At 42.3% G+C, this 13,190-nt stretch overlaps 1 protein-coding gene across 2 annotated transcripts in view; it reads right to left on the bottom strand.

Annotated features, from left to right (window-relative positions):
* Window positions 1–12,457, bottom strand: part of prkd3 (protein kinase D3) — a 51,251-nt gene extending 38,794 nt beyond the window's left edge. For both annotated transcript variants that reach the window (XM_042500651.1, XM_042500652.1), the window contains exons 1-2: window positions 12,107–12,457; window positions 10,415–11,046 (exon numbers count right to left, since the gene is read on the bottom strand). In XM_042500651.1, coding sequence (XP_042356585.1) covers window positions 10,415–10,702 — 288 coding nt within the window. In that variant the 5' untranslated portion in view covers window positions 10,703–11,046; window positions 12,107–12,457. The remainder of the gene's footprint in view (window positions 1–10,414; window positions 11,047–12,106) is intronic.
* Between the last annotated feature and the right edge of the window lie 733 nt (window positions 12,458–13,190).

Genomic DNA, 13,190 nt, shown 5'->3' with positions numbered 1-13,190 from the left:
CCCACTGCGATTCTCCACCAGCGCCTCCGCCTCACAGATATACTGCAACACACACTCCATCTCACCCTCCCTGTACTGGAGTAACAGGGGACAGCCGCCAGATTCACCTCCGCACGGGGCAAATAAACAGGTGAAGCTGGGAGGGAGCTTATGTGAGATTGATGGCGACTGCACTTTCTCTTGTTCTGGCAGAGCAGGGGGGTCATAAGGTGAGCGGTAATAGCAGGATGTAGGAACACGCTGCTGTTGCTCAACAGAAACATTATTAATTGCTGTGGGTTGTGTGTTCCAGAAAGCGGGCAGGATCTAACTGCTTGAGGTTTTCTCTTTCTTCATGATTAATAATGAGGACTCACTTTTACAGATGTCCTTTTGTTGAATTAGCAAGTTTTGCAGGATTGCACCTATGCGAAAGAACCACACTTAACAAAACTAAACCAAACACTCAGCGGAGCCAAATTCCAACACTCGAGCTGTCCCCTTCTTCAAAACACAGACGCCAAAAGGCAATTTCTCCGAACATTTAAACACACAGACAAGAATAATGGCAAGTGCAGTGTGGAGAAAAGCCATTTGAACGCAGACTGAACAGGCTGTGCTGCTCCGCCGACCACAGCAGATTGGAGAGCGAGGAGGCAGAGAGAATATGGAAACAGGGAGCGGCTCTGAGGGGAACTAACCCAACGGCGAGTGCGGCTGGGGAAAGAGACACAGCGACAAAAGGAGCCGTGCTGACTGTTTCCCTTAGGGTTTCAAAAACGCTCAAACAAGCCAATCAAACAAAAGTGGAATTGAAGCACTTTTTTTGGCCTGTGGGGCTTTTCATAAGACCCTTTCTCTTCATAATAACACAGTAGCTTTCTTGTTGTATCAACATGTAATTGCACTTCCCCTCGCCACCTTCCTATCAGTTTGACAGATCACCCACTCTGCTGAAAGACAGGAAAGGCAAACAGTGCTGAGAAAACAACACAGAAAAAGACATTCTGCAACCTGCTCTGACTGCGGGGATCAATAATGCAACGCTGATATGCAGCTACAACATGTGGTCCTCATTGCAGGATGCTGGAAACATTTTTGTTAACACATCTGCTGAGATCATGATTATAACATCTGTTTGCTCCAGCCTTTTGAGTCAAGAAGTCAAAAAAGTGACATTAGCAATTAACCAGGTCAAATAAGCGCAGGTTAATATCTTGAAGCGAGCATGTTATTCAAGCCCTTTTCTTCAGCTTTTGTCATGGTTGAGGTCCTCTGAGTGTGCTGAGGTTGACAGCAAGTGTAGCGAAGGACTCCGGGAGAAACTGAAGATGTTAATGAGTAAATTAATAGGGGATATGAGACATCCTTTTTCAGCGAAGTGCGTTATGCTACGGTTACAAATTTATGAATGGAAACTAGTGGAGTGTCTCAGGAAGTGCTTCTAAATCGCCACACGTGGTTGGCTTCACAAGGACAAAGTCACCAGGATTCCTCTGCATATTAAATGGCTAAACATTAGCGCTGCCTACCACTTCAATATAATCACAATCCAAGCCCATTCAGCTGGCATTAACAGAGATTGGAGTGATGCAAGATTATCTCCCACTACTGGCAAAAGTCAAGTATGGTGAAGGGCGTTTGGGCAAAAAATCCAAAGCAAGCCACACTTGGTGGCAGGAGTTTTTTGATGGTTATGGCACCGACTGCACGGCAGGACATCAGCCGTACGGTGGCCGCAACCCCCTCTGTGCCCCACATAAGTCCTGCCAGCAGGGCTGTCCCCCCCGTCCCCAGAGAGGACCACTCTTCTCCACTCTGTCATTCTCTCTAACTCTTGTGGCCGGGCCCTGTGTTCTGCCTGGCCACTTTACATTTAGAGGGGAGCGAGGCGGCAGAAATGTGCACTACAGATGGTAGAAATTACTTAGCTCACTTAACTTCAGAGATATTTTTTTCCCCCTTTTTCTTCTCTCTCTCCCTTTTCCACAAATTACTCCAAGACTGGGGAAATTGATAGATTCCTTGTGCAAGTGGGCCTTTTTGAGTTGTACATGGAAGGTTTTTTTTTTCCAGCAATCCCAATTGTGATATCGATTCAATCGACTCCACGGCTTTGGAGTACATCCTGCAAATGAACACTGAAAACCGTCTTAAGTTGGAAAAAGGCTGGGGCCATAACCGAGAACCAACACCAACAGTGAATATTTTGACTCAACTGCAACCTGTTTTTTCTTGAGAAGGAGCTGAATGTGCTTTCCAGGAAACGTCTGGCCTCATGTATATCACACATAAAGCCCTGTGCTGTTGGGACGTCCTCTGGGGTGAAATATAGCTGCCAGCTCCATAGGAACATGCAGATGTGGGCTTATACTGTCGGAGGGAGGGAGAGAGGGAGGGAGGGAGATGGCGGTGATTTATTTCCCGTGTGTTTCAGTTAGTTTTGGTCGATGTGAACTGCAGTCTCTCCATTTTCCATCTGCAAGCTTCTTTCTTGCTATTTTCTCTTCTCATTTTCTTCTCATTATGACCATTTTTTGTCTTCTCCTGTTTCTTTCTCTACATGCTGTTTCCCAGATCAGGTCTCTCTTTATGACAGACCTCAAGAGTGACATTGCAGACATTCTATATTATTTAGCTTCTGATAACTATTGGACTCAATAGTGTAAATGCAAACCAAGGAAAGCCATCTCTACTGGTGCAACTCATTCTAATTAATCTTGAAAAAGGAATGTTTAGCCAATCTTGTTTTCTCCGCCAAGTGTTACCTTGCATCATCCCAGTGATGTTGCTCAAAGCTTTAGAACAATCCAAATCCTTCAGTTTTTATAAAACTCTGCTATTTTACTGTACGTTGTCCAACATAGCCTGTTCCTGACTCAAAAAGGCCCTTTGTCTCGCTAATTACAGAGGCAGCTGTACAGCCCTCAACCAGAGACTGGGAGTTACAGCGCTGACAAAACCAGTAGGGAAACCTGTGGCTGAGGCAGCTGCCTTCCACAGCGTTTCCAGCTGGAGTGAAAACGCAGCAACATCCTAAGGACAAGCGCTAAAATTAAAGTATTCGTAAAAGTAACATTTGAGGCAGAGGTTTAATGTTTTTTTCCATTACCTATGCCAAAAAAACTTCCTTCATCCTGCTGAGCTCTATCATCCCCTTTGATAGCAAGGGAAGCTTTTAACTGACGCCAAGCTTCACTGTAAATTTATATAAAGCCTGTTTGCTGCCAACATTCACCAGAAAGCATCTCCATTGAAAATTCAAATTTGTAGGGTATTAAACACAGACCCATAAAGACTGAGAACTAAACTGGGTCAATCGGACAATCACCATTTCAGCATCCGTCCAAATGTGTCAGATGTTCAGCACTACCAGAGCAAGTATTTAGCTACAAATATTTCAGTTTCCTAGCAGTCTAATCCTACCCATCCCGAGCAACATCACATCATCCTCCAAAAATGCCTGGGTGAAGAGGAATGTTCTGTCACTGGCTGGCTGTCTGGGCTGACCAGCTGGCTAACTGGGAGTCATTCTCAGGGAGTCATGAACTTTTGTCCCGCCACTGCTCCCTTGCTGGCTGCACGAGAGGACTTGGGCGACACCAAACAGGAAGCGCTCAACAAGTGGAAGCTATGGATGTTTATCTCGCGCCATTCATCAAGCCCCAAAAACCAGACAGAGAAGTCAGGACCCCAACAAGAAAATCAAGGCTGTCCAGACATGGAGTTGCATGCAGCCACTGGGGGGCTGTCAATACGCCATTAGATAGGTATCCGACTGGGAGGGTCTCCGCCACCCACTAGCTGGCTCCTTTCATCCTTTCTCACAGTCCTCAAGGAGCCTGGCTTTGAGTTGATACCCTTGTGCCATGTGGTGACACTACAACAGTCATATTAGAAAGTATTCAGTAGATTGCAGGAGCTGTAACCGCAAAAGCTGCTATAAGAAACTGAACCTATCAAGATCAGGTTGCCCCGGACTGAGGCAGACCTTAACCACTGAAGTCGGTGAATGTGATCCAAAACCACTACTATCAAAACCAATCTCAGATCAGCATAGAGAGTAAAGAGAAGCAAATCTGCTCTGTGGACGCTGGCCAAGTCATGTGGTTGAGTCTTTAGCAGGAAGAGGCATGAGCCATCGTAATCTATACAATACACAGCTATTATAACAGGCTGCATGACTCCCTGTCACACAATGAGACCGATTCAAAACTAAAGGGTTCAGGAAAGATATGAAATGTCAACCTTGAAGCCATGACACAATATATACAGTTAGAGAGCGTGCATGCAAACATCTGGACATTTTACAGCTGTCCAGCTGAGTGCATCTGCTATAGCATACAGCCTTGTTTGTAGAGTGAATTCTCTGCAAGCATCTTTTATACAAAGGCTCATTGAAAATTGGACATAAGTTACTGTAGCTTGTCATGATGTTGCTGTCTAGTACACCAAAAGACCTCCATTTGATATAGTTTGTTAAGCTGGTGAAGGGACAGGCCCCAAAGAGGAACACTGCAAAGAACACTAAAAAAAACTGCTAACAACGGCAAGAGTACAACAAAGTAAAGCACTCGCTTTGACTCTCTGTCCTAAAGCTATAGTCACAAGCTTTGAGACCATAGAAAAAGAATGAGATGGCAGATACAAGCAGCCTTAAGGGCTGTGTCCATGACACGCTGGGTGTGGATTTTGCACTGAGTGCTGCTGGTTGGATGTTTTGTTTGTTTGTTTTTTTTCTGAGCGCCCAGAATTGGAAAATGTTCAACTTTGGGTAGAAATGCTGTTTGTCACTGTCACTTCAGCTGCTGAATCACAGTGGAGAAGGGATAAACAGCCTGCTGCGAAGACGAGGAGTTACATGTTATATGCACATATTTTAAGTGCTGAACAACAACAACAATGGAGGAGAAATGTGTTAATATACTGTATATGCATTATGTTTCCTCTCGTGAACCTGCTCTCAAACGCTCCTAGACGAAAGTTTCCAAAGGAGCGCCTGGCGCTTTCATCTGGGAAATTACACTTTGGTGGACTTGGCCTCTTAATGATGATTCTGTGTAGAATGGCTGAACCCATTGTCTAAAATTAATGTAAAGTTTTGAAATTGATAAGGGACCCTCTGATAGCAGTTCTTAGGTTAAAACCAAATGTAGCTCATAGTAGGAAAAGGATGCGTATCTTATAGATATTATGAACAGCAGCAAAGACAGAAATAACATTAAGATGGCTTATAAAGTGATAACAATTAAATGCAATGAAATGAATATGTCTGTGTGAGGTCAATGTATAGCATATAAACCATGATTAATTTTATTTTGGTATGTCAATGCTATTTGTTGGTCATTGTCAGTGTAAGTTTAAAAAAAGAGAAAGGTATGAATGTTGGATTTATTCTAATGCATTAAGTGGTTACAGCATACCTACAGTGGCTGTGTTTGTATGCTACAAGGTTACATCATCACTGACTTCTGCCTCCTGAAAAGTCTCACTACACATCAAGGTTAAGTCAGTGACAAACAGACCACATTGGGACTTTAAGCACTGTGACTGATCAGCTTGAGCTGCTTTTCTTCTAAATTTCTGATGCTGTTGGAGATTGTTGAGAGTGAAGACAACAACAGGAAGAGGGAAAAAAGACTCTGACTCATTGATTACATGGTATCTGGGTCCTTCTTCAGTAATGAGACGGGGCTAAATAACATAACAAATGATGCAACTCCACTTCTATGGAAGTATGAGTGTAGCCAAGTGTGAGTGCATCACAAAGTGAAAGCATGCAAAGTTACTGTACAGGGGAGTTTTAGACGATGATTGTTAACCTGCAGAGCCTTCACACTTTACGGAAAATAAGTAATGACTTTTTTGAGTTTTGAGTTTTTGGCTTGTGCTCCTTCATTCGAGACACACTAACAAAGTCGAGTTGAACATTTTGGGGGCTTTCATAGGAATGAATGGGATCCAGCCTCCAGCATTGTATCCAGTTCTCTTTACACATCCATGGAGACTACTGTGAGCACAAACTTAGCTTAGTAAAACTGAGCACCATTAAGGCATTTCTGAAAATAACCAAGATGGCTACAGTTGATGTGAAACTTTCTGTTGAAGTACTTTTTTCAAAGTCTGATGGCAAAAAAAAGCAACATTCGTTCACATATTGATGCTATATGCTATCAAAGTTCATCTCTGCATGCTGTAGTTTGTTGACATTCGTCCAAAGCTCAGCACCACATCACATATTTTTGATTGCTTGTAGGTCTATCCATATTGTGTCCAGAGGTATTTTGGTCTATGGCTGTTAATAGCACCCATTGGAAATCAAAATTCTATTGCAAGGTATTTGCAGTTGTAATTGGTGTGACAATGTCAGGCTAGCACAATGTGGCATGATCATGACACATCACATCTAACGATGTAGTTGTGAGATCAACAGAAGCTGGACTGTAAATCAAAACCTACATTGTAGGAATCTACAGAGGGACACCAATTGACCTCTTGAGTTTCCTATAAATCAAGATTTACAACATGTCAATGAGGAGTTAAGGTAGCTGCATTTTAGGAAAAACCCAGATGCTGCAGAGACAGGACACAGTGGAGGAACTGGGTTACACCTTCCAGTATGACTGAATTTGCACACTGGAATGCCATAAAAAGAGCTACTGAGAAAGTCTGACCTGCTGGCACAGTGACCCGGTAGATGAAAAAAATGCTCAGCTACAACATTGAAAGCTACCAAGATATGGTTAAGATCATGGTTTACATCTGACTACATCTCACCCTGAAAGTTCACAACAGCTGACACAGCAGAAAACCTGACACTGAATGGACAGATTTAAGTCTGGATAAGCATTGCTGTTTGTTGCATGGCTGAGTGGTGAGTCACTTTGTGAAGCAGGCCAGCTCTCAGCGGAGGAAACAGCGGCACGGAGGGGGGAACATGCTTCCATCCAGACTCTATCTCCATGCAGATATTACCGCGTGAAGTCTAAAGCTTTTTCCTGTCTTGCCTCCGCTGACAGACACCTGAGGTTTCTGCTGACTGGAGACATCCTGGGACGACTGTCAGCGGCAAAGCCAGGGTCAGAGATCCTCAGCTGGAAAAGTTGGCCAGGATGAGCAGACTTTGTCAAAGGCTCACCATTGTCATGCATATTTTAGAACACGAAGTCAGGCAGGGATGGACTGGAGAGCGCAAGAAGGCCTACAGTCATATTTTCCATTGATATCAAAGCCATGTGGCTGGATTTCATGAAATAGTTGAGGCAGTACACTGCATTTGGCAGTGTTTAATAGAAGAAATGTGGATGAACGGGCTGGATATGTTCTGCTGTGATGATGTACAGTATATTATGATGAAAATTATGTACAGTATGTTCAGATGTTAACTGCATATATGGCCTTTTCGAAGTTCCCATGACTGTCGGCTATAATTTGGATCATTTCCTGCCATGTTTTTACAAGAGTGCATGGCATCTTTAAACAAACGCATGTGATACGAAGTGATATAAAACTGCACATGAGCAAAAGATGATCCTGATCTCATGTTGGCAGATTATCAGCACCCATTCGCCACAAATGCACTGCACTGATTTTCTTATGCAGGTTGTCTTGGCAAAGCATCATATTTCCCATCCTTTTCCTGTTACAGATTCTTGCAGCGACGCCAATATGTTACAGGATCCATGTAAATATGCGCAGTGATGAGATTTTCTGCTCTGCGGACCAGAACTGTTCATAACTAGCTAGTGAGAATCAGCAGACCTCGTAAAGAACAACAACATTACCCTGCTCCTCTGGAATGTCAACTTGGACAACATGGAACCAAAGGACACACAGGCTCAACACAGATAGCTCCTTCACTATCCTCCACTTGTTGTTAAACACAAGTCTGTTCCTCATTCTTTTTTTTCACTCCCCATTATTTCCATTATCATCATCTCAAACACAAATATAGCTCGGACCGGCCTAAATGTTCAGATCCTGGTGGCTGATGAAAGTGCTTTGCTTAATCACCCTCTTTTTATTCAGTCGGTGATAATTACGAACACAAAGGGAGTAATCATTGTTCTAGGCTACACAAGAGGTTAGAAAAACAGCAACGTGTGGATGCACACAGGAGCCATTTCATTATTCCAAAAGGCTTTGCACACCTTTAATCCCACACAACTGTGAAGCACTGGCCCAGAGAAGACAAAGACTGATAAGAGGTTTAGAGCACCTACTGCACATATGCTTAGAAAAGCTGCACCAATAATAACCAATCTTATCAGCGTTCAGTTTTAATTTGCAATAATTAATTATAATAATACCATACGTACTGCTAGCTTAATAAGAATACTACACGAACAAAATAACAATTTCTATATCAATTAGTCATGCTGTGAATTTCTTGAAGAAAACTTTTTTTTTCTCGCATGCGTCCTCGGAAAACAGAAAACACATTGGTTTATTGATTGATTGGGGACCACATTTAAAAATAGCAAAACTATGTTGTATGCACATACAATTTTGCTAAAACCTCAGTGGTTGATGCACTGATTGTGAAATTCTTGGCTAATACTGCTACCAATGCTAAAAACAACAATACGGCCCATGGCAAACCCATAGGCTATAGGCTATTGTTTTAGTTGGAATTTATTCATCATTTATTCATTCACATATTCATTTTGTGTCCCTCTCTGTTACTTTATTATATTGCTGGGAAAACACCGACAAATTTCCCCTTCGAAAAACTCTATTTATTCAAGTTTCTCGCTACATTTTACAAGAATGCATTTGAACACATCATAATAACATTGTGATTCACTTTCACTCAACAGACATTTTTACTGAACAGAACTTGAACGCATCACAATGTAACTCAATCTAACCCCAGTGAACTGTTAGATACAGCTATTGACTGCTAACAGCTAACATTAACCAGAGCTCCTCCTGCTAATTTCAACACAACTTCATTATTCAAAACATAACATTATCAAAAGAAAATATAGTGCATCCCCCGATGTGTTGATAGTGAGTTTATTGTGTCCTTTCATCCTAAAGGTGTCCCTGGGAAGATCTCTGTTTGTCCCAAACATGTTTTTATTGTCCCTAGATGACATGATGCTGTTGTTCTCAAGCCCTGCTTTTTTAAGCAGCACAAAACTGATATGATGCAACAGAAAAATATCAACCACAGTGGTGAATGTCATCTTATTTGCTGATAGGCCGATGGCAGTAAACAAGGTGAATATCGTCCTGTTTGATGTCTAGCCAATGAATCTATGCATCCCTACTGTTAAAAACTGAACTGAAAGTGAAACTTATCTGTGCTTTCTTTGAAGCCAAACTCCAATACAAAGTATATTTCTGTGAATATACATAAATAAGATTTGGATTATACTATACTTTACTGTGACGGTATGCAAACGGATGTTTTGCTTGTTTAGTCATGGTAGTGGATGCAAGAAAAATAAATTTTTCTTCTCGAATTCAAGGTAACAGAGAGTAAGTTATTGATAGACAAATGATCACTTTTTGGGTGAAGTTTTCCTTTAATGTACTGGGTTATGTGAAATACTTTTTTGATTTTATTTGGTGTTTGTAGAGCAATGATTATATATTTTTTTCCTGACAGACAAAACCACTTCATATAAAAGGCACAACATCTGTGGTGTCGCAGTTTTACAATGCTTATTATTATGTCGAGCCACTTCAAATTAGAAGCAAAAATTAAACTGTTTTAACCTCATTCTTACTTTGCACGTTATAAACAGGCAGACACAAACCATGATCAGGACCGGCCTGACCACTTTAAGCCCAAATGAACAAGAACAGGCTAAATTAAAGCTGGCGCCGCTGATTTGCACTTTGGATCATTTTCGCACAACCAAATATGTGATGGCAACTGATGAAGCCCATACTTGTATTTAAAGCCACTTCTTCTGCTGAGGCTCCACTCCAGTGTCATTACAACACATTACCATTGTCGTGGAAAATAAAACAGGTCCAACATCACACAGACGGAGCAAAACCACCGACTGGCTCTGTATATATGTGTGCACTTGCACCATGTAAGTCCAGTAACATAATACCACAATGTAAATAACTGGCGCTACTACACTGTGTCCTGTAACTGGAGGAGCATCCGTGGTGCTGTTGTGTGCATGCTTCTGCGGTGATTGACTCATTTTGGGGCACGAGGCCCAGATGTCTGCTTTGGAAAACAAAACCTAAACAGATGAATATGGTAGAAGATGGCAAAACACATGTCGGCGCATCATGTTAGTCCTCCACTGCCTTTGGTGCTGCTGCTTAAGTTTGACAACAAGCTAATTGTTGAAGATTTGCATGTGTTTGTGGAAAACCATTTACTTCAGAGTACATTAGAGAAAACATGTTTGACGAGAACTGAAAGCTGAGTTTAAATCACAGGAAAGGGCACTTAAATGCTTACCTTCTGGTCCACTATGGAGCACACCAGGTCCTTAACAGCAGACAGCGACAGGTCACTAGCCTCCAGGTTCACCGTCTCTCTGGTCAGCCCTATCTGCAGCAGGAAGGACACCCCATGGAAAGAGCTGCGGGAGTTGGTGGGGCTGGGGACGCTGTGACCACCGTTGGACAGCCGCGTGTAGAGCGGCCCGGGTGGGCTCGGCGACGGGGAGGACGACGAGGATGGGTGGTGCGGATGGAGAGAGTGGAGGAAGGCTCGAGGTAAGGATGGGGGAGAGGAGGCAGACATTGGGTTTCTTCCAATGGCAACGTGGAACGCTGAATAGTGGAGGTTTTAGTGAAGGCTGGCAAGGAAAAGCACAGTTGACTCTTGGTAGGGGGAATCTTTGGTCCTCATCAGTGGTGGTGAGTCAGCACTGTGACTGTGTTTTCATCAGAGTGACATTGTTTTTTCATAAATTAAGAGGGTAATAGGCGGTCCGCCCACCTGCACAACACACAATCTAGCTGGGCAGGTGATGGGGAAAAAGTCTGTGAACAACCCGCAGTAAAATCACTGCAGCAAGCTTCATATCCTGGAGTGGTGCTCCTTCTCCTTACTGAAGTCAGTAATCCACTCTGACCACAGGAAGCCTGTCACCACAAACATACACATACACAGACAAACACACATTGTGCTATTTTTATGATGAAAAAAAGTATTCACCTATTTGACTACAGTGGAGACAGTAAAGGATGGGTGCACATTAGAGCCTCTCATTCTGTTGTGCTGTGGGGCAAATCTGCACCACCGTATGAATGAAACTGCTACTTTTCTTCCCTTTGTAGACACATTTTAGTTGAATTCATGTTGAAAAAACATGTTGCAGCCAGTCTGCCTTCTTGATTAATACATTTGGGAAATGGATTTCAAAAAGCTTGTATTACAGAGTCATACAGGCTCAGCATTTTTTTTAAATACAACAAAAATTTCATTTGCTTTTACTAGAATTGCAGCACTCCAGGAAGACTGGGGGCCCATTCATATGCTTCTAGTGTGATCCTTGAATAAACAATAAACAATATTGTTTCTTAAACTTTCTCCAATATTAAGTCCTAAGTTATCACTTAGATTTTTTTTTCATTAATTGTGATTTTCCAGGTTAACCTTTTTTAAAGATAACAAAATTCTCATTTGCCTCTGCTAGAATTGTTTCATTAAAAGTTTTTTCTCCTAGATTATCTCCCAAATGATGCTTACCAGGGTTTGCTTTAAGATAACATACTGTACAGGCTATTGCGTTTAATTTGTTCATGTTGCATTTCATTTGTTTTAACTCTGAGCTACTGTCGACCTTTGTTGACTTTGGTAAACTCAACAAAACTATTACAACAACACGCCTTTATGCCCGTGCGCAAAACAATTAAATAATAGCCCTGGAGACGTGTAAAAGTTGATAAAGCGTATCATTTCTGTGTTTACAAGAATTCAAACTCTACAAACATCTGGAGCCAAGGCTTCTTAACATCTGCACCCCTCCCACTTTCGATTGGCTTGCTGGCAGAACTAAACCCGAGTGGAGAATGCCAGCAAAACAAGTTATACAAGACTTGAATTTACACATTCACGGGACTTTGTGGAAACTGATCTCTTCACATAAAGCCCAGTTTAAGGCCAAACGTCGCCTCGAATAGTTCCGAAATGATACTTTACCTTCACAGTCAGCGAAGGGCGCTTTTCTTTCCATTGTGAGTTTGCTGAAGAAACTTTGTAACTCCATCAACTGAGGAAAGCGGAGCCTGAAGTTTCAAAGTCTGCACTTCACACACAAAAGCGCAGCGTCGCAACTTACGCGTAAATAATACCTACATAAGTTTCACATACAGGCGCGCTGAGACTGACCGAGCCGTCCATTTATTTTCTCTTATCTTTTATTCCAGATTGTAAATTCATGCGTATCTTATTATCCTTCCAGCTGTGTGTCTACTCCCCCTGCTTGACGAGGAAAAAGAGCAGCGACCGCCGTTGGGGCTTGGAGTCTTTTTATCATCTCCGCATAACTGACTTTCCATGTGTGGGAAGGAAAAGTTGAACTACAGTCCCAGTGAAGCAATGGCGCCTCCGATGGAGCCCGAGTCAATGCGCATGTGCTTTTCTTTTCCGTTATTTCAACTTGGCCATGCCAAGAGAAAAAAAACTCTGTTCTACACGACCCGGATCGGTTTGAAATACACTGGTTTCCAAAGTGGGGTCCTCAGGGGCCCATAAAGGGGTGCCCCTATGCCCCCAGCAAGATGAGGAGTGGATTGATCTCACTTAACCTTAATAAACACAAAAAAAAATAGAATTTGTGTGCTGTCTCAAAATTCTTAAGAAGTTTAAATGGAAATATTGTATGTTGTGGCCCATTTTGTATGTTGAAAGACCCTGAAATGGAAAGTGTAGGTTTGATTTCATACTTATGAGGAAGCTATCTGTTTGAAATTGAAAGAAAAAACAGGAAGGGAGACTTGGATTTTGCAAGGATGCTTACGTGTTATCTAACTGCCAGCTCATGTTGATGAACTGATCAACACAGTAGGTTACACAACACATTTTAGGAACTGGTCCATTGTTACACTTGATATGTGAGATTCTGCTATTCAGTAAAGACATGCTACCTGAAACTCAGTGAAATATGTATTATGAGTATTTATGAACTCACACGCAGGAGCATTTCTAGGAGTGGAGGACATTAGGGGCATAGCCAGGACCTCAGTAGGGGGGTCCAGAGGGATCCCACAAGAAATTCTGTTGA

Source organism: Plectropomus leopardus, chromosome 14, assembly GCF_008729295.1.
Source record: "Plectropomus leopardus isolate mb chromosome 14, YSFRI_Pleo_2.0, whole genome shotgun sequence".
Lineage (NCBI taxonomy): Eukaryota > Metazoa > Chordata > Actinopteri > Perciformes > Serranidae > Plectropomus > Plectropomus leopardus.
Note: the sequence above shows the minus strand (reverse complement) of the source record. Positions and strands in the feature narration are given on the sequence as shown.